The sequence below is a fragment of the Podarcis melisellensis genome (assembly GCF_964234715.1).
Source record: "Podarcis melisellensis genome assembly, chromosome: 15".
Classification (NCBI taxonomy): domain Eukaryota; kingdom Metazoa; phylum Chordata; class Lepidosauria; order Squamata; family Lacertidae; genus Podarcis; species Podarcis melisellensis.
In genome coordinates, this window is record NC_138532.1 from 43,351,731 (window position 1) to 43,370,730 (window position 19,000).

At 51.0% G+C, this 19,000-nt stretch overlaps 1 protein-coding gene across 17 annotated transcripts in view; it reads left to right on the top strand.

Moving 5' to 3' along the window:
* The window catches only part of MYO18A (myosin XVIIIA), a gene marked incomplete at its 5' end in the record, with an annotated part of 144,832 nt that overhangs the window by 112,047 nt on the left and 13,785 nt on the right, over positions 1-19,000 (top strand). For 13 of the 17 annotated variants that reach the window (XM_081890109.1, XM_081890124.1, XM_081890118.1 and 10 more), the window contains 10 exons: positions 2,248-2,358; positions 5,958-6,062; positions 6,177-6,323; positions 7,421-7,534; positions 8,116-8,232; positions 8,778-8,861; positions 8,992-9,129; positions 12,303-12,488; positions 14,764-14,903; positions 16,255-16,299. In XM_081890109.1, coding sequence (XP_081746235.1) covers positions 2,248-2,358; positions 5,958-6,062; positions 6,177-6,323; positions 7,421-7,534; positions 8,116-8,232; positions 8,778-8,861; positions 8,992-9,129; positions 12,303-12,488; positions 14,764-14,903; positions 16,255-16,299 — 1,187 coding nt within the window. The remainder of the gene's footprint in view (positions 1-2,247; positions 2,359-5,957; positions 6,063-6,176; positions 6,324-7,420; positions 7,535-8,115; positions 8,233-8,777; positions 8,862-8,991; positions 9,130-12,302; positions 12,489-14,763; positions 14,904-16,254; positions 16,300-19,000) is intronic. The other 4 variants (XM_081890120.1, XM_081890121.1, XM_081890117.1 and 1 more) reach the window with 1 other exon arrangement.

Sequence of the window (19,000 nt, forward strand, 5' to 3'; positions counted from 1 at the left end):
CAGTTTGGCTGGTTGGAGCCTCGGCAGCCGGCCCCAGGAGAGGGAGAGGTGTCTGCCTTTGCAACTCCGGAAGGTGCCGACAGCCAGGCAGACGCAGCCATGCAGGCTGCAGAGGCAGCGGCGGCAAGGCGAGTAAGTAATTGCCTTTCAGAGCCATTGATCCGGAGGGGCTGCTGTGCTCCCCAAGCGCCGGAGCTTTGTGTGCCAGCCTTGCTCGCAGCTCAGTGCCCAGCTGCTCCCAGTGTGGCCTTGCCCCAGCGTGAGCCAGGCAGAGGGGGGAAGATGGCAGCGGCTGGCAAAACAAGCCAGATCAGTGCAAGAGCCCACAGCGGCCTTTCTGCCTCTTGGTTGGTGGCGGCGGCTGGTGGGCCTTTCATGCCCACCAGCTAAATGAAAGAGCTTTTTAAGTGTGATAGAGTACAGGTGATTCTGATGGGACTGGCGAGGTTGCGCTGAGCTATTTGAGATAACTCTCTCTCTCTAGAAAGAGTGTATATGTCATGTGGGGGGGATGGCAAGGGGACTGGTGAGCAGGGCAAGCACATAGAATCATAGGATTGTCGAGTTTGAAAAGGGTCCTGAGGGTCATCTAGTCTGACCCCCCTGTGATGCAGGAGTCGCAGCTCAAGAATCCCTGGCAGGTGGCCATCCAGCCTGTTTAAAAGCCTCTGTGCATCACCTTCCGAGGGAGTCCATTCTACTGTTGACCAGCTCTTACCTTTGGATAGTTTTCCCTCCTTGCTTGTAATTTGAATCCATTGCTTGAGGTTCTCACCTCTAGAGCAGCAGAAAATGTGCTTGCTCTCCTTTCCGTGTGACAGCGTTTTACTAGGGGCTGGGCCCCTGCTCACTCCCTTCATCAACTACCCCTGCCATTCACCGCTGCATTAACACCCTAGAGCAGGATTTTCCAGATTTGGGTCTTCAGCTGCTGCAATTCCCATCGTCCTTGACCACTGGTCCTGCTAGCTAGGGATGATGGGAATTGTAGTCCAGTAGCAGCTGGAGACCCAAGTTTGGGAAACCCTGCCCTAAAGCTTCCTCTTTTCTTTACGCAAATCCAGGATTGCCATGGGGCAATTCTCCTAATCAGGGCGCGTGATGACAGCCTTGCATTTTTATGTATATAGGGAAATATACATATTGATGACTGAAAATGACAAAGGCAAAGGCCGGCAATTAGCTTTCCAGCTGGGCCAGGTTGAGATGTGTTGAAGGGTCTCAGCCTCCCCTGCTTACTTCATGGGCAGTGGGCTTGGGTCGTGTCCCCCCAAACTGAAGCATAGAATTGTAGAGTTGGAAAGGACCACAAGGGTCATCTAGTCCACCCCCCTGTAATGCAGGAATGAATTTTGGGGCTAACATGGGGCTCAAACCCCTGACCCTGAGATTAAGAGTCTCATGCTCTACTGGCTGAGTTTTCCCAGCAGTCCTGTATTACTTCTATTTATTATACTTCTGTATCCCCCTTTCCTCCAAAAACTTCAGCTGCTAACAGCAGGAGACTTAAGACTGAACTTGGAAATCTGCTTGAGATCTGGGGCAACTGGCTGGTCCCTGTGAGAACAGGAGGCTGGATGAGGTGGGCCATGAGCTTGATCCAGCAGGCTGTTCTTATGGTTGTAGCCCACCTTAGTACTATTCAGAGTAAACCCATGGAAATTAATAGACATGACTAACTTAAGGTATTAATGTCAATGGGCCTGCTCCGAGATAAAAAGTAGTTAGATGCAGCCCTTATGAGGTACATTATTTAAAATCCGATTTATATTTCTTATGAACCTCAAAATGAGCCCTGTTGCATCAAGCCAGCTAGGACCTGAGCACAACAGCATTCTGCCCTCCTGTGGTTCCCTGCATGGGGATGGACAGAGTTGGGTTTCCCTGCAAATACCGGCAGATTGTGGTCCTGGTGGAGTAGGGAAGAGAAGTCCTCTTGTGTAGATCAGTGCAGGGAAGGAGGGAAAGAAGAAGGGAAGGGGAACATCTCTTGAGCCAGCCAGGTCTGCTGTGCTCTGTGCCCTCCAGTAGCAAAACTGATCTCCTTTGGGTGGGGAGACCATTTTTTGCTGCTGTAGGTGGGTGGGGAATGTGAGCAGGTTAGGCAGTGCAATGTCCCTTTCCCTTCGGTCCCTTTGCTCTGCCTGCTTTGCCATGGACCCTTCCTGGCCTGTGCAGAGAGAGAGGCAAAGTCCGAGCCTTCCTCCTTGGGGCGTCTCATCGGTTCCTTTTCCCCCTACCCTTCAGGCCAAACTCCGGTTGGAGATGGAGATGGAGAGGCTGCGGCAGACGCACTCCAAGGAAGTGGAGAGTCGTGATGAGGAGGTGGAGGAGATCAGGCAGTCCTGCCAGAAGAAGGTGAGAAAGGCTGTGGGTGGTTTCACAAGCCCTTTAGGAGCCAGAGAACCCTGGCTTGTATCCCAATACAGTTCTCTCATTTTATGTATATGTCTATATAAACACATAAATAGATATATATACAGAGTAAAATCATACTGTATTCAGAACTAAAAAACATCAGTCCCCACTCCTCACCAACGGCAGCCACTGACCTTCCACCCACCCCTTCCCCAGAGAGTTTAATGTCATCCACACATCAAAAGCATATTCATAGTACTTGGTTACAGCAGGAACAGTCAGATTAAAGTAAAGGAGAAAGGATTTAGGGCTTGTCAGCAATGAAGTAGGATGGGTACAAGGTGGTAGAAGTTGAAATAGGGCACTCTAAAGCACTTCCTTGATGCCTTGGTGATCCAGGCATAAAAAAATGCTGCAGACAAGTGTCTGCTAAAAGCAAAAGTTAAAAGAGATTCAAGACATACATTGGCCAAGTGTCAGACTTGTATTGGATTGGAATTCGGTTGTTACCACCTTGTCTGTTCACACATTCAGTAAAGGAGCTACCAACTCAGTTTTAATCTGACAGGGCCCATCAAAATTAATGGACCTAAATTAGCCACTGACCCTTGTTTTCAGTGGGTAGGAGTGGCGCTGGATAGAAAGAAGCCCCTGGGTTGCTGAGGCTTTTCCGTGAGACTTACCTTACACACCCCTATAAGTAACGGGGGCACCTGCTGCCATGTGAAGCAAGGCCTTGAAATGAAATATGCTGCTTCCTGGGAGCTGCAGGGGATCAGCCTCTGTTCCCAATTAGCAGGGCCAGAGCCCAAGCTCCAGGGTGGCTGGCAGCAGGAAGTGACTGTGGCGCAAGGCAATTTCCCCTCCCGTTTCCTGGTTCTGCCTTCCTGCTACATACCAGGCAGCTGTTTAGCATCCCCACCCTTAGAACATTCACCTTAGAACAATGCACACACAGATGAAAAACATTAGAACATAAGTGCCACACTTTGCATGTATATAGCACTGCATTTTGCACATACATAAACCATCTCAGTGATCTGGTCAGTGTAATTATCCTTGGCTGCAGAGAAGGGCGAAGGGAGGCAGAGGTTGGGAGCATGCTTTGCCCTGGAGGAAGCATTTCAATTGGGGGCTTCCTGGCTGAGAGTCAAGGTGCATCTCTCTTTCTCTCTGAAAATTAATAAATCATGAAATTTCACACTCAGAGGACAAGTCAATACCGGGAAGCATTCAGCTCCTGAGGGAGGCAGAAAACAAGGATGTTTGCAGAATTATTCCATTTGAGTGTGTTATGGCTGTTTTCCTGAAGCCGGGGGGTGTGTGTGTTAAGGTCTTTTGGGGGAAGGCCCTCATTCAAAAGGTCCCTTACCACCACCACCAGCAGCAGCAGCTCTGATTCTACCCTTTTCAAGAAGCTAAGTATGGATTTTGCCTTCAGGTCATCAGCAAGGCTGAGTTTTCATTTCATTTAGCAAAGCCTTTCTGCCTGACTCTGGAGTTGAGAGAGACAGAGACCTCAGTTTGGAAAACCAAGCTGTGAGCCAGGAAGCCCCTCAACTGAAACCCTTTCCTCCTGAAATCCCGGAGAGCCGCTGTCAGTCATTTTATTGATTGATTGATTGATTGATTGATTGATTTTAAACACACACACACACACGGCAACTTAGCAGCAGACACTGTTTTGGTGCCAGGTAAAGATTTAACCTCTTTCCCCTGCTCTTTTGTGGACTGAGATGATTCTAGTCTTAGTGGGTGTTGTGGGGGTAACAAGGTCTTATTGTCTATATCACACCCACCTGTCAGTCACTTGTCAGATCAGTTCTGATGTGAGCACTTGCTGCTGTGATTGGAGATAAAGTCTCTTCTTTCCAATTGTAGGGTTGTAACCAGCTAAGTTTTACTCAGAGTAGATACTTGGAAATGAATGAACCTAATTAACCTAATGGCCATTAACTTCAAGAGGCCTGCTGTTGCATACCACCCACAGTGTTTTTATATGATCCATTTCTTTCTTTTTCACTATGGTATAATATGTTTATGCTTTTAAATGTCAGTGGCTCGGAGAGTAACAAGTGACTAATAAACATAATAAATAATAATAAAAGTACTAGGAGGCTGCTGAATAAGCTGAAGCAAAATTTGAATCTGGGCCAGGCTGTGGAGCTGGTTTTGTGTGCCACAGTTCTGTCCTGGAACACGCAAAGTATGAATAGTTTGCAGAGAGTGCCTTGGACCACATGCAGAGTGCATTTATTTCACCCCGAGACATCTGGGAGGAGAGGCCCATGCTTTGAGAGATTGCAACCCAAGCAGGCTGGGGGCTCCTACTTCCTTCCCTCTCCCCCTCCCCCTACTTTTTAGATATAAAGTGCTAATGATGACCGAGAAGGGATCAGGCCTCTGTGCTGCTTTGATTGATAGTTTTGTGCCCTTCCAGTCCTCCTGCCTTTGGTCTCTCTGTCCAGCCAAACCCTTCCTGGCCCTGACCAGTGTGATCAGTCACTCTTCCCCCACAGCGTGATTTCCTCTCTGCCTACGCTGATCCCATTAGCCGAGTGACACAGCCCTGGCCGGCACGAACCTGCAATTATCTAAATGAACATTTTCCTGAGCTCGCTCCTCTTGAGAGCCTGCTGCAGGCAAGCAGCTCTTAGTCATGGCCCTGTGTGCAGGGGCTGCAGCTGGGGGAATCGTAACGCTGCCAACTGTCTTTCCATCCATCCATCCATCCATTCATTTGTTGTTGTTGTTGTTGTTTAGTTGTTTAGTCGTGTCTGCCCCTTTGTGATCCCCTGGACCAGAGCATGCCAGGCACTCCTGTCTTCCACTGCCTCCCGCAGTTTGGTCAAACTCATGCTGGTCGCTTCAAGATCACTGTCCCACCATCTCGTCCTCTGTTGTCCCCTTCTCCTGGTGCCCTCCATCTTTCCCAGCATCAGGGTCTTTTCTAGGGAGTCTTCTCTTCTCATGAAGTGGCCAAAGTATTGGAGCCTCAGCTTCACCATCTGTCCTTCCAGTGAGCACTCAGGGCTGATTTCCTTCAGAATGGAGAGGTTTGATCTTCTTGCAGTCCATAGGACTCTCTCTTGAGTCTCCTCCAGCACCAGAATTCAAAAACATCCATTCTTTGGTGATCAGCCTTCTTTATGGTCCAGCTCTCACTTCCATACATCACTACTGGGAAAATCCATTCATGCACGAAGGTATTACAAATTCTGAAATGTTTTGAACTTTTGTGTTCATGTGACATTCTGTTCCCTGTTTGGAGACCGTATGTATACCTCTGAAAACCACGTGCTGAGGACATGGAAGCAGGACTTGCTTCCACCTTGCTGTGCTTTTTTAAGCTTCCAAGAGGAATACACCTGTGCTACAAAGTGCCATGATACCACTTTAAACCATCATGGCTTCCCCCAAAGAATTCTGGGAGCTGTAGTTTGTTAAGGAAGACTGGAAGTCATTAGGAAGGCCCCCTATTCCTCCCTTGGAGAGCTACATAGGACTGGAAATGACCCCCAGGCTGCCAGCAGCAGCCTCCCCAGGTCCACCAAGGAAGACCCCCTCAGGACCCCTCTCCTTGCTTTGTGTACCCACAGCTGAAGCAGATGGAGATGCAGCTGGAGGAGGAGTATGAGGAGAAGCAGAAGGTGCTGCGGGAGAAGAGGGACCTGGAAGGGAAACTGTCGGCTGTCAGTGACCAGGTACGGACGATGGTGGGAGCAGGGGAAGAGAGGGTGGGCGAGGGCTGCTGTAGCAGAACCACCTCTCGCCCTTTCCTCTTCAAACCTCTCCTCTTCCTCTCTGGTACCTTCCAGGTCAGCCAGCGGGACTTTGAGACGGAGAAGCGTCTACGCAAGGATCTGAAGCGTACCAAGGCCCTCCTCTCTGACGCTCAGGTCATGCTTGACCATCTGAAGAACAACGCCCCCAGCAAGCGGGAGATTGCGCAGCTGAAGAACCAGGTGCTGGGAGAGGGGGCTGGGCATGGGGGTGGCGTGGGGGGAGCAGGTAGAGAAATGAATGGAACTCTATCAGGAGGGTAGACAATAGACAGGAGACTCAGGAGACAATACTGAGCTGGATGGACCCAACAGTCCTGTGCAGCTGTTGGCCCTGCAGAGGTTTTCAGCATTCTCCACTCAGACTGGCTCTTATTTATTATTTTTTTCATAAAATTTATACACTGCTTTAGGAAAAAACTAGATGCGGTTCACAAAAACAGATAAAATAATTATCACACATACAAAAATCGGCTGTAATTTAAAACATACGGAAAGTTGAAGCCACAGTATAATTGACTAAAACGAAATAAAACTCCTACACGTTTTCTGAACATCTGGCCAAAGGCCACGCTTGGTTTTTGCAGGGTCCCTGCGAGGAAGGCTTTTGGTTTTAGTGCCTGGGAAGACCTCAAAATACCGCCAGCTCAAGAGGCAGAACCAGGCCTGGACACCCAAGGGGAATAATATCACTGTTTTATTATTAAGTGCATTGATATCCTTTTCTCCTAAGTTGGGATTCAAGGCAGCTTACAACATTTAGAAGCCTCAGTTATAAAATACAAAGTAATAGAAACAAGCTAGTTAACAACAATAGTTAGGATACATCAGGAAATGCTTAGGGCCAGCAGTCAAAATACACTTTGCCCAGTGACCAGCCTCATCTACTCCTTAGTTTTCAAAGGCCTGCCTAAAAAGGAAAGTCTTAGCCTGCCAGCAGAGGGTTAGCAAGGAGGGAGCCAGTCTGAACTCTCTTGGGAGGGAATTCCGCAATAGGGGAGCAGCCACAGGAAAGGCTCCTTGTCTCTTGTGTCACCACCAGCCATGTCTCTCTTGTTCGTGGGACTGAGAGAGGGTGCTCCCCTGATGATCTTAGCACCCAGGCAGGCTCCTAGGGGAAGATACACTCTTTCAGGTAGCCTGGGCCCAATCCGTATAGCGGAGAGATTGTGGTGTCAGTGAGGGGGCTTTGCTGGAAGGCTGACAGGCGAGGTTTGGGAGTGAGTGGCTGTCGTCCTAATTGTCGCTACCCCCTTGGGACATGGGGGCTCTTGCTGCAGTTGGAGGAGTCAGAGTTCACGTGCGCGGCTGCTGTCAAGGCTCGCAAGTCCATGGAGGTGGAGATCGAGGACCTGCACCTGCAGATAGATGACCTATCCAAGGCCAAGGGAGCGGTAAGCACCCCGAACCATCATCTCCTCCCACTGATTTAAGTAATCCTTTGTGCTGTGAGGTCTGGCAATCAGTGGTCTCTCATCATTGACGCCTTTATTTCTTCATATAATCTTCCCTATTCTACCTTTCCCCCACCCAACTAGGATGCTCAGAAGTACAAAAACTGCCTGGAAGTTTCTGTGTGGTTTCTTGGGGATGGCATGGGCACTAGCCAATCAGTGCCAGGCACAGCTTGGTTCCCCATCCACCTTGCAGACCCAGCTTTCAGAGCTTGGCCCCTGGGGAGGCAAAGCTGCCTTTTGGATTGAACTGAGCAAGGGCTCTTCCAACTGGACTTCATTGCTCTCAGGATGTTACCATCTGCCTTCAGTGTCATCTCCTCCAAAGCTGGTCTGCAAGAGACCATGCTCCCCAGCAAATGAGGGCAGAGAGAGGTGTGTTCACCTGCCATCGCTTGCCAGCCTTTGAGTTAAGAGAGTTCCCAGCTCTGGTTTGCGGGATCCTTCTAGCAGGGGATGAAACCTTAGGAGTCCTTAGACACCAGCTCACCCTTCACTCCTGAACTTCTCCTCCCCCCCAGCTGGAAGAGCAGCTGAGCCGTTTGCAGCGGGAGAAGAACGAGGTGCAGAGCCGCCTGGAAGAGGATCAGGAGGACATGAACGAGCTCATGAAGAAGCACAAGGCGGCTGTCGCTCAGGTGAGCCCCTCCCCCACCACTGCCCCACTTTTGCAGATGCTTTCACTGCATCCTCTCTGCCCACCCAACACTGAACCCCCCTCCCCTAACCGTCACCTCAGAGAGATTCATGAGAGTTTGATTGTAACTCCTGCAGACAGCAGTTGTGGTTGCTAAACATTACAGGAACAAATTATAGGTGGTCAGTATAGGAACAGCTCTTTAGAAATTGGCAACTGAGTTTTGATTTCCCTCTTCCCTCCCTGTCCCTTTTACCTTGCATATTGTGGTTTTTTGTTTTTGTTTTAATATTGTAAGCCTGAGGGTAGGGACTGTCCTGTTTCAATTGTATAGTTTGCTTGTTTTGTCTAGCCAAAGGCATTGCAAAATGCACAATACAGAATAAAATATATTATTGCACAGCTAAAATAATTATTAGCTAGAGATGATAAGTTACATTCTTCAGGGGATTTGGCAGGAGACTCTTAACAGGGAGGTGTTGGTGGTGGGAATCTCTGGGACTCAGCTTTGCCAGCGCTGGCTTCTAAATCCTCTGTTCTCTCCAGGCCTCCCGGGACCTGGCCCAGATCAATGACCTTCAGTCACAGCTGGAGGAAGCCCACAAAGAGAAGCAAGAGCTCCAGGAGAAGGTAGGCACTGGGGGGAGTGTTGGGGGGGGGGAGTCAGCTGCCCCTCTTCCTCTTAACCCCTCGCAGGGCTGTGCTTCCCTTTTCACCATCCACCACCATGAGTGACAGCCCCTTCCTTCTTCATTTCCAGCTACAAGGCCTCCAGAGCCAGCTGGAGTTTGTCGAGCAGTCCATGGTAGACAAGTCCCTGGTCAGCAGGCAGGAGGCCAAGATCCGCGAGCTGGAGACACGGCTGGAGTTCGAGAGGACGCAAGTGAAGCGCCTTGAGGTGAGGAATCTGGAGCCGGGGAGAGGGTTTTCTGGAGCCGGCAGAGCATCCTTAGCATCAGGGTTTGCTTAGTGCGGTGGAGTTCGTCGTAGGCAAGCGGGTCCTGGGCTAGCAGACCCTAGGAAGCGAAATATCTCCCCAGGGCAGCTCAAACCCGGCTTCAAAAAATTTGCTTCTTGCTGGGCTCTCATTCCCTCAGATGGCGCTGGGGCAAAGCTGAGTGGGCTGCGCTCTCTCTTGGAGTCAGATTATCTGGAACAGAGTCTTGTGTTCTGAGCTGCCCCTGAAAGTGGGAAGAAGCGCTTAAAAGTCCATGCAGAACTTTAAAATCACATCAGACAGATTCCAAGGGAGTCTTTAGAGAGTCTCCAGTCACCGTGGTCCTTTTTGGGTGCCTTGCTCAGTTCCCCTTCCTTCCATCTCTCCCCCTACCCCCAGTCCGGAGCTGTGCTCATTCCTCAGGTTAGGATGTGGTGCCTTGCGATATGTTGCTTGGGCTAAAGTGCAAAACCACCAAGAACAGGACATGCATCTTCTGCAACTACTTGTGGAGAGGGGGATGCACCCAGCATGCAAATTGCCACGTCTCCCCTTTTTAAAATGCAAGAAAACAGAGCCCTGCTCTTTCCCCAGCCGAGTATTTTAAAAGGAAAGCATTGATTTCTACAGGCACAGAACTCTCCACAGCTGCCGTGGTGTGTACATGTGTGTACCTCCTTCTGGTTCCCGTGTGAGGAATGCCTGCTCCCTAACTCACGCCTCTTCCTCCTCGGTCTTTGATGAGTGAAAAACTTGTCCCCCCTCCCTCTATTGGCTCAGTTGCTGTGATGTCACAGCATGTGCGCAAGCATTCTAATGCCTTGAGGTGGGAGGGAGCCGTTTTCAGGGAAGCAGATTGGCTGGGGTGGGTGGGAGCCTGCGCGAGACAAAAGGGCAGCAGAGAGAAAGGTGGGAGGTGCAAAATTCAAAGCATCTGTGGGCTGCAAGAGCCAGGGAGAGCAGAGAGAGCGAAAGAGAGAGATGTGTTTGGTCTGTGAATTACAAATAATCAGTCTCCTGCTGTCCTCTTCCCCCATAGTCCTGGCCTCAGCTGGCAAGTAAATCTCCTGCTCCTGCCCCCCACGCCCTTGGCCCTACAAATGCCACCTTGGGGAGGCTGGTCTCTGTCTCTCTGCTTCTGCTTGCACCTGTTAAGTGCCCTGCTTGATATTCTACCGTCGCAGCTCCTTTTCCCGCCGAGGGAGCTGAGAAGCTTTAGAGTTCCCTCTTAATATTTCTGTACCATTATTCGCTTCCCCCTTCTCTTCCTCCCCTCTCCACACCCCCTCCCCCCCCAGCCCCATAAATATGCAGGGGACGGCACTCGGCTGCCTTGAAAGGATGGAATCTATTTTTCTCCCTACATTACATGCTGTAATTACTTCACACAAAGTTAAATCTATTTTTCCAATTCACCAAAGCCCCCCTGATTATTCTACCCACGCCTGGGGAAAAAAGTTTCTCTCTCCCTCTCTCTCTCTCTCTCTCTGGCGCAACTCCTCAGCCGCCCCCCTGCTCTTTCCTCTGCTCTCTCCCTCCCCCTCGAGCCAGTTCTCCCTCCCACCCCCCCTCATGTAAATTCATAGTGCCGGGTTCGTTTGTTCCATTAGTGCTCGGCGGGGAGCGATTGGGCAACGCTTATTCCTGAGCTCCGGCCCCGGTAATTGCCGCTGTCTGCTGCCATTATGTGCAGCAGATGAATATTGATGCACCAGCCTTTGCACGGCGCGGCTGTCTCATCTTCACCTGCCATGGAGCGGGGAGACGGTGGGGGTACCTTCACCCCTTCTCAAGGGTGGAGAGGTCAGGGAGGTGCCTCGTTTCGACTTGTTTTTGTGCTATCCTGATACCAGCCTACAGTGAACCATAAGAACATAAGGAGACTCAGGCCAAAGGGGTCCCATCTAGTCCAGCTCTCTCTTCTCCTCTCAGTGGCAACGCAGGTGGGAAACCCGCAAGCAGAGCACGAGCACAAGAGCTCTCTTCCCTCCAGTGGCAACTGGTATTCAGGAGCAGAGCTTAGCCATTGTGGCTAGTAGCCATCAGTAGCCCTCTCCGCCATGAATCTGTCCATTTCCCAGGCCATCCAAGCTGGTGGCCATCACTGCCTCCTGTGGGAGCAGGTTCCATAGTTCAACCATGCGCTGTGTGAAGGACTATATCCTACCTCCACTGCCTCTGAATACCTGTGAATCACAGGTAGAGTGCTCTTGTGCTTGGGTCTTGCTTGTGGGCTCCTCCCTGGAGCATCTGGTTGGCCAAGAGGCTGGAGTAGATTGGCCTGATCCAGCAGGACTCTTGTAAAGGGAGTAGTCTTATCTCTCTCTATGAATGGGCCTAAAATTAGTTACTGCTCATGATGGTTATTTTCTTCCTCCGCTGTTGGGGGCATTAATGCCTCTGAATACAGACAGGTTGAAGTTGCTTCAGGTTGAGCATTTTCGGGTTGTGCTCTGCGGCGACCTGGAAGTAACGGAACATGTTACTTCCGGGTTTCGCCGCTCACGCATGCGCAGACGCTCAAAATGACATCATGCGCGGAAGCAGTGAATCGCGACCTCTGGAACGGATCCTGTTTGCATCCAGAGGTACCACTGTACCAGTTTCTGGGAGTCGTAGGTAGAGTGCTCTTGTGCTCAGGTCTTGCTTGTGGGCTTCCCATTGGGGCATCTGGCTGGCCACTGTGAGAACAGAGTTCTGGACTATGTGGACCCCCATTGGCCTGATCCAACAGGTCTGTTCTGATGTTCTGATAAAGGATTAGACAAATCCACAGAGGGGAATAAGGTTATCACTGGCTGCTGGCCAGCAGGGCTGTGTTCTGCCTCTACCGTCATCAGGTGGCATTAATGCCTCTGAATACCAGTTTCTGGGGTGAGCGCTGCTGCTGTGCTCAGGTCTGCTTTGTGGGCTTCCCATTGCGAGCATCTGGTTGGCCACTGGGAGAACAGGATGCTGGACTAGACTCTTTGGCCTGATCCAACTGCAGCCAGGCTCCTCTTCTTCACCTGGGATCCCAAAGAGCTGCTGTCAGTCAGCGTAAACAGCACTGGGCTGAATGTCCCCAGTAGCCTAACCTGGTATAAAAGACTGCTTTCTAAACCCCTCTGTCTCCCCTTGCCCGCTCTCCCCAGAGCTTGGCCACCCGCCTGAAGGAGAACATGGAGAAGCTGACGGAGGAGCGCGACCAGCGCACGGCGGCTGAGAACAGGGAGAAGGAGCAGAACAAGCGGTTGCAGCGCCAGCTGCGGGACACCAAGGAGGAGATGGCTGAGCTGGCAAAGAAGGAGGCAGAGGCCAGCCGCAAGAAGCACGAACTGGTATGGAGGGGGAAGCCTGTGTGTGGCTTTTGGGGGGACATCCGCCTTGCCCATTGCATTGCTGGAACAGAGTTACGGAGTAGTAGGGGTGGAAGGTACCCTAAGGGGACAGCTAATCCAACCCTCTGCAATGCAGGAATCACAGCTAAAGGATCCCTGGCAGGTGACCACCTGACTTCTCCTTAAAACCATCCCATGAAGGAGAGTCTGCTACCTTCCAAGGGAGTTTGTTGCACTAGGGCAGGGGTCAGCAACCCGCGGCTCCGGAGCCGCATGTGGCTCTTTTACACCTTTGCCGCGGCTCCGGGGCGGATATTAGCAAGGGGAGGAGGCGCATTGTGAGCCCCGACACTCCCCACTGTGGCGGGCACTGTACTGGCTGTGACGTCGCATGGGGGCGGTGCGTGCGTTAGTCACGCACCGTCCCGACGTCACCTTCCCGCCCGCCCGCTACATTGTAAGGGGCATGTACGCTGCTCACTGCATTGAAAGGGGGCATGTACACTGGTCACTGTTTTGAAGGGGAGTGAAGAACACACACACACAAAAGGTAATTTGTTAATTTAACGTTTATTTCTATGAGGAGGAGTAATTCTGAGGGGTCAAACAAAGAAATAATAATAAAAAGTGACAAAAAAGTTATTTTTATAATGATGAGTTTTGCGGCTCCCAGTTTTTTTCTTTGGAAACGGGTCCAAGTGGCTCTTTTTATCTTAGAGAACCATTCCCCTGCACTAGGGAATGGTTCTCACCATCAGAAAGTCCTTCCTAATGTTAAGTCAGACTCTCCTTTCTCGTCATTTGAATCCGTTGGTTTGGATCCTTCTCTCTGGAGCAGCAGAAAACAAGCTTGCTCCATCTTCCGTGTGACAGAACTTTAGATATTGGAAGATGGCTATCCCATCACCTCTCAGTCTTCTTAAGGCTAAACAGACCCACCTCCCTCAACCGTTCCCCATAAGGCTTGCTTTCCAGACGCTTCATCATCCTGATCACCCTCCTCTGCACACCTTCCAGCTTGTCAATATCCTCCTTAAACAGAAGTGGACCCTCGGCTGCTCTACACCTGCTGCAGCCCCCTCCATTCATTAGACCACTCCTGGCTTCTCATGGCTCACCATGAACCCTCTTCCTGTTCCACCCAGTCTCTCAAAGGCAGGTTTTCCACCACCCTCCCTCCCTTTCCCTCCCTCTCCTTCCCTCCCTGCTCTGTGTATTTTTATTCTAGCTAGCACCCCCAGCGAAGCCCACCAATCAGAGCCAAATGCAAGGTAGTTGTGGGGGAGGTGGGGCAGAGCCAGGTGCAAACTGGAGGGTCTGGGATGGAGCCGAGCCCTTCCCACCATCCCCCCAACTGGGCTAAGCCGTCTACGCAAGTGCAAATTTGTGTCCACGTTAATTGCAGGGTTAAGAGTTTCCAGCAGTGTTTTGAGAACCAGAAATGAACTCGCAGGCGTTCCATCTAAAAGAGAAGCCATTCCTGGTTCCTCCACCTCCTTCCAGCCTTTCCTAGCTTTCTTCATTTTGGCAGGCTAATTTAGGAGTGGGAAGGAAAAACACACCGTTGTTTTTAAATGGTTGGGAGTCAGAAATCCTTGATATAAAAAGGACCTCCTTCACTCAGCGCATAGTTAAACTGTGGAACTCCCTCCCTCAGGAGGCAGTGATGGCCACCAACTTGATGAATGGCTTCAAGAGGGGATTGGACACATTCATGGAGGAGGAGAGGGCTATCGATGGCTCCTAGCCATGATGTCTCTGCCCTGCCTCCACAGTTGGAGGAAGCAATGCTTCTGAATACCAGTTGCTGGAAACAGCAGGAGGGGAGAGTTGCCCTTGCCTTTGAATCTGCTTGCAGGGTTCCCATAGGCATCTGGCTGGCCACTGGGAGAACAGGAGGCTGGACTAGATGGGCCATGGGCTTGAGCCAACAGGCTGGTCTTACATTCTTGCAGAACTATTGCAGAGATCTAACAGTTTCTTCCTCCACCTCCTTCTTGGGTGCACACCTGGTTAGGGCAAGACCCTTGGCTTCACCATTGCTCTATGCAAACTGACGGAGCCCCACCCTGCTGGGACACCCCTGCAGAAACACTTGCTAGTGATGGGCAAGAGGCTTGCCTCCCCCCACTACTACTTGTACAGACCAGCAGAGAGCTGGGTTGCCAGCAGCAGCATGGGCCACTTGCATGTGTGGGGGAGAACGGCACAGCAGGATCTGCAAGGTCCCTGTTACCCTCCCAGAGTCATTCTCTCTTCTCTCCTCCTTTTCCAGGAGATGGATCTGGAGAGCCTAGAAGCTGCAAACCAGAGCTTGCAGTCAGACCTGAAGCTGGCCTTCAAGCGGATCGGTGACCTGCAGGCTGCCATCGAGGACGAGATGGAGAGTGACGACAACGAGGAACTCATCAACAGGTAGGCGATGGGTGGGGACCGGGAGCAACCAAATGAGCTCTCCTTCTAGGCATCGCTGCGTAGCCCTTGCCTCATATAAGAGCATTAAGCAAAATCCTCTTGCTGGGATGGGGAACCTGCAGGTGTCATGCAGTTCCTGCCATTCCAGGCCATTGGCTGTGCTGGCTGCTGGGAGCTGAAGTCCAGCCCCAGTTGGGGGGCACCATGTTCTTCACCATGGGCCCGAGGCAAGAGGTGGCTAAGCAGTTACCTCTGGGAAGCTCCCAAGCGGGGCGTGATGGCTGTGGACAGCCAGAGGTAGACTGCCCTTAGACACAGAGGCTCCGTGGAGCTATTATCACCAATGGTTGTGGAATAAGCTCATCTTCCGAACACCTTTTAAGCCACCTGGGCTTAGCAAGTCACTTTGTGTTGCCCTGGACAAGGTAAAGCGTGTAACAAAATCAGATGATGATGATTAAATGCTCAACAGATTTTGATACTTAATGTAATTACACGCTAAAAAAATAGTTGTTATTGGGAAACATAAAATACAAAGGTGGGTAATTATTATAACTTGTGTAACCTTTTTTAAGGAAAAAAGAAAAGAAGCATAGGGTTGTATCCAACTAAGCTGTACTCAGAGTAGACCCCTTGAAATTAATGGGCCCAAGTTAGCCTTGCCCATTAATTTCACTGGGTCTACACTGAGTTGGATGCAACCCGTATTGAGCCAATATAAATGGTTTTCCGTGGGCCTGCCTGCTCTTCAGGAGGGCTGGCATTGGCTACATCCGGGTATTTTCAGTGCCCTTGCAGTTCCCATCAAAAACTATTGCAGAGAGCAGTTGAAAGAGATGGGCATGTTTAGCCTGCAGAAGAGGGGAGTGAGAGGAGGTGTGGTGGCCATCTTCTATTATCTGAGGGTCTGCCACATGGAAGATGGAGCAAGGTTGTTTTCTGCTGCTCCCGAGTGGAGGACCCAAACCAATGGGTTCAAATGACGAGAAATGAGATTCCGGCCAAACATCAGGAAGAACTTTCTGCCGCTAAGAGCTGTTTTACAGTGGAATGGTCTACCTCAAAAGGGGATGGACTCTCCTTCACTGGAGGCTTTCAAACAGAGGTTACATATCAGGGAGTCTTTAGCTTTCTGCTTTGCGGGAGGTTGGCCTGGACGTCCCTCGGGTCCCTTCCAGCTCTACGATTCTGTGAGCGAGTCCCCCTGTCACACTCTTCTCTCCCCAGCTACGCTTCTCGTTTCTGGTTGCCCATCTTCCCTTCTCCCTCGTCCTTGTCCCGCCTTCCTGTGGTGTTTATTTTGCCTGTTTTCTCCCCCTCCCATTCCCCCCTCCCTCCCCCCGTTCTCCAGTTTGCAGGACATGGTGACAAAGTTCCAGAAGCGCAGGAATAAGCTGTGAGGATGAGTTTCTCTCCCTTGGTTTCTAGTAACCCCTTTGTTACTCCTAACCTCAAGCATGCCACAGAGGGGAGGTGGGGGGGCCACAGGGCCTCCCCCACCCCCACAATGTAGTTGCATGCCCCCCCCTTCCTTGCGTGCGCATTGGCCTGGTATGCTCTAACTCTGTGTTTGCTGTGTCCCAAATGGGAAACTAATCGTAGGATGGGAGGGGAGGAATTTGTGTGTGAAGAAGGGGTTGCTCGGTCGAGCCTTGCTTGGTTTCTGATCCTGGAGGGGAGAGTATTGTCTCCATATATATCCTGCCTTCTTCCCAGAGCCAGGCTAAATCCCCCCCCCCTTGAGATAAAGTAAGATTCTAGTCCTCAGGGCCGATCCAGCCAATAGGCAGCATGATGCCACTGCCTCAGGCAGCAGAAGCTCCCGAGTCGATCACCCAGAGAAGCAGTGCTCTCATCAGTGCTGATTTGGGGTGAGATCGTGGCCATTTGGGGCAAGATCTTGCCTGAAATCCCGTGAGTGCTTGTGGAACACGCAGGGCGGCAGAACAGGACACACTGCTTCTGACAGCCCTCGTTTTGAAAAAAAAGGTTGATTTAAACAGGAGCAAAGGAAGCTGTCATAATTTTGCATAGTCAGATCCATCTATCTCAGTATTGTCTACACTGACTGGCAGCAGCCCTTTCACGCAGTGAGTCTTTCTCCCAGGCCTATGTGGAGATGCCAGTGGGGATTGCACGAGGGACCTTCAGCGCGCAAAGCAGATGCTCTGTACCGCAGAGACACAGTAGTTCTCCTCCAATTCTTTCCTTCAGTTCTCCCTCCCAGTTCTTTTGTTGGATCACCTGTCGTTATGGTGAATTCTGGTGATGCTCCCAGTGGGCACACCTGTCCAAGTGGTCCCCCTGTGGGCAGTGGATGCATTGAGGATCCAGCCCACCAGCTTTACTGGCATTACACACACAACGTTTTGAGCAAACGCTTCAAAATTGTTGTGTGGGGGCACTGCTGAATCTTTGCAGGCAGACCGATTGCATAGAAGGGCATTGGCTGTGACCCCCACTTTGGGTGGTTCCACCGGGTGTGAGGCTACATAGTGGGTGAGATAGTCCTGAGAGAACCTCAGAAGAGCCTGCTGGTCTAACATCCTGTTCTCACGGTGGCCAGCCAGGTGCCCCCATGGCAAACAGGATCTAAGCCCAAGAGCCCTCTCCCCTCCTGGGGTTTCCAGCAGCTGGTATTCAAAAGCCTTGCTGCCTCCAACTGTGGAGGTATGAGATTGTTGCTGGGTCTGTAGGGAAGTACAGTCTTGTGGAGAATCGTGTGCTAAAGGGGTGGGTGGGCTTCTTCAGCCTTCTTTCTGAATGATTGCTTTACTGCCTTGCTCTAGGTGCTTGGAAAGGGGGGAGGGCAGAGATGTCCATCAGGAAGATGCTTTTGAGCATCAGGAGTTTTTGATACCTGGAATAACTCTGCTCATCATAGGACAGAGAGCAGCCCAAAATTCCAACAACCCAGACAAAATTCTGCGTGCCGCCCTGTGACTTCTCTCTGAGCCCAGGATCCTGGCTCTCCTGCTGCGGTGGATGTGATGGCAGAGCCTCTTTCCTCCCCGAGCCGAAGATGGGCTTGGCTGTGGCTGTGGCAGGATCTATACGGGCTAATGATAAATGTAATCTTGTGTAGCAGTGATAGAGGGCCGCTAGAGCCTTGTTGTCACACACAATTAATGTCCCCCACAGTTCAGTCTGCGTTTGTTCGTTCCCCGGTGATTTGGATCCCAGTTAACTAATGGAACGCCAGCCTGGACATAAATTGCCTTTGACGGGAGGTTTAATTCCAACAATTTAAAATCTCAGCTGCCCCCCTGAGTTTGTTTACAGGGCTCCTTAGATTTCTTTGCGGTTTGTTTCTTTCTCCCGAGCAAACAAAACAAACCCAAAAACACCCTGTCTCCTGGCATTTATTCCCAGAGAGGGAGATGTTGGGTTAATCAAGGGGACTTCGTTGCTTTGAATTTAACAAGGGAGATTCGGATTCAGGAGAGATGCTTGCCCGTTGCCATGCTCTTCCCTCGACGGAGGAAATGAAGAATAGCGTTCATTTTTAAGTTCACATTAGATATCCATTAAGAGGGGGAGATGTAGAGGCTGTTCCTGCAAAGTTTCCTGGGGGGGTGTGGTTAGTGGGAGGGGCGGGGGTGTTCCCCCACGGTCGTTCCACTTAGCTCCCTGAAAAACCAGGCAAAGAGTTATTGAGCCCAGCGAGGTGGGAATGAGAAATAACACCCCGATCTGCTCGTAAACGCACTTGTTATTGCCGTAATCCTAATGAAAGCGGTAAACAGCCCCTGTATTAGAGGAGAGATTTATACGGGGATGGCTCTAAATGTGTAGGAATAGTTCCTGTGTCGTCCCCCCCTTAAAACCCACGCACAACTGTGCTTTCCCGTGCTCGAGGCAATCAATACGCTTATGGACGCTGCCTATAAATTTAGAGACTTTAAGCCGGATGGGGGCCGCGTTTACGTGCCCATATAAATCAGGCCTCGCTACCCTGTGGCGGGGGGGGGGTGTTTCGGCTCGCTTGCGGCCATAAATCTTTGCCCAGCCGAGTAGCTGCTGTTTGGGGCCCTCTAAACTCCCAGTTTACCGGGGGACAGCGGAGTGTAGCTCTTCCCCACCATTGCCTTAATCTG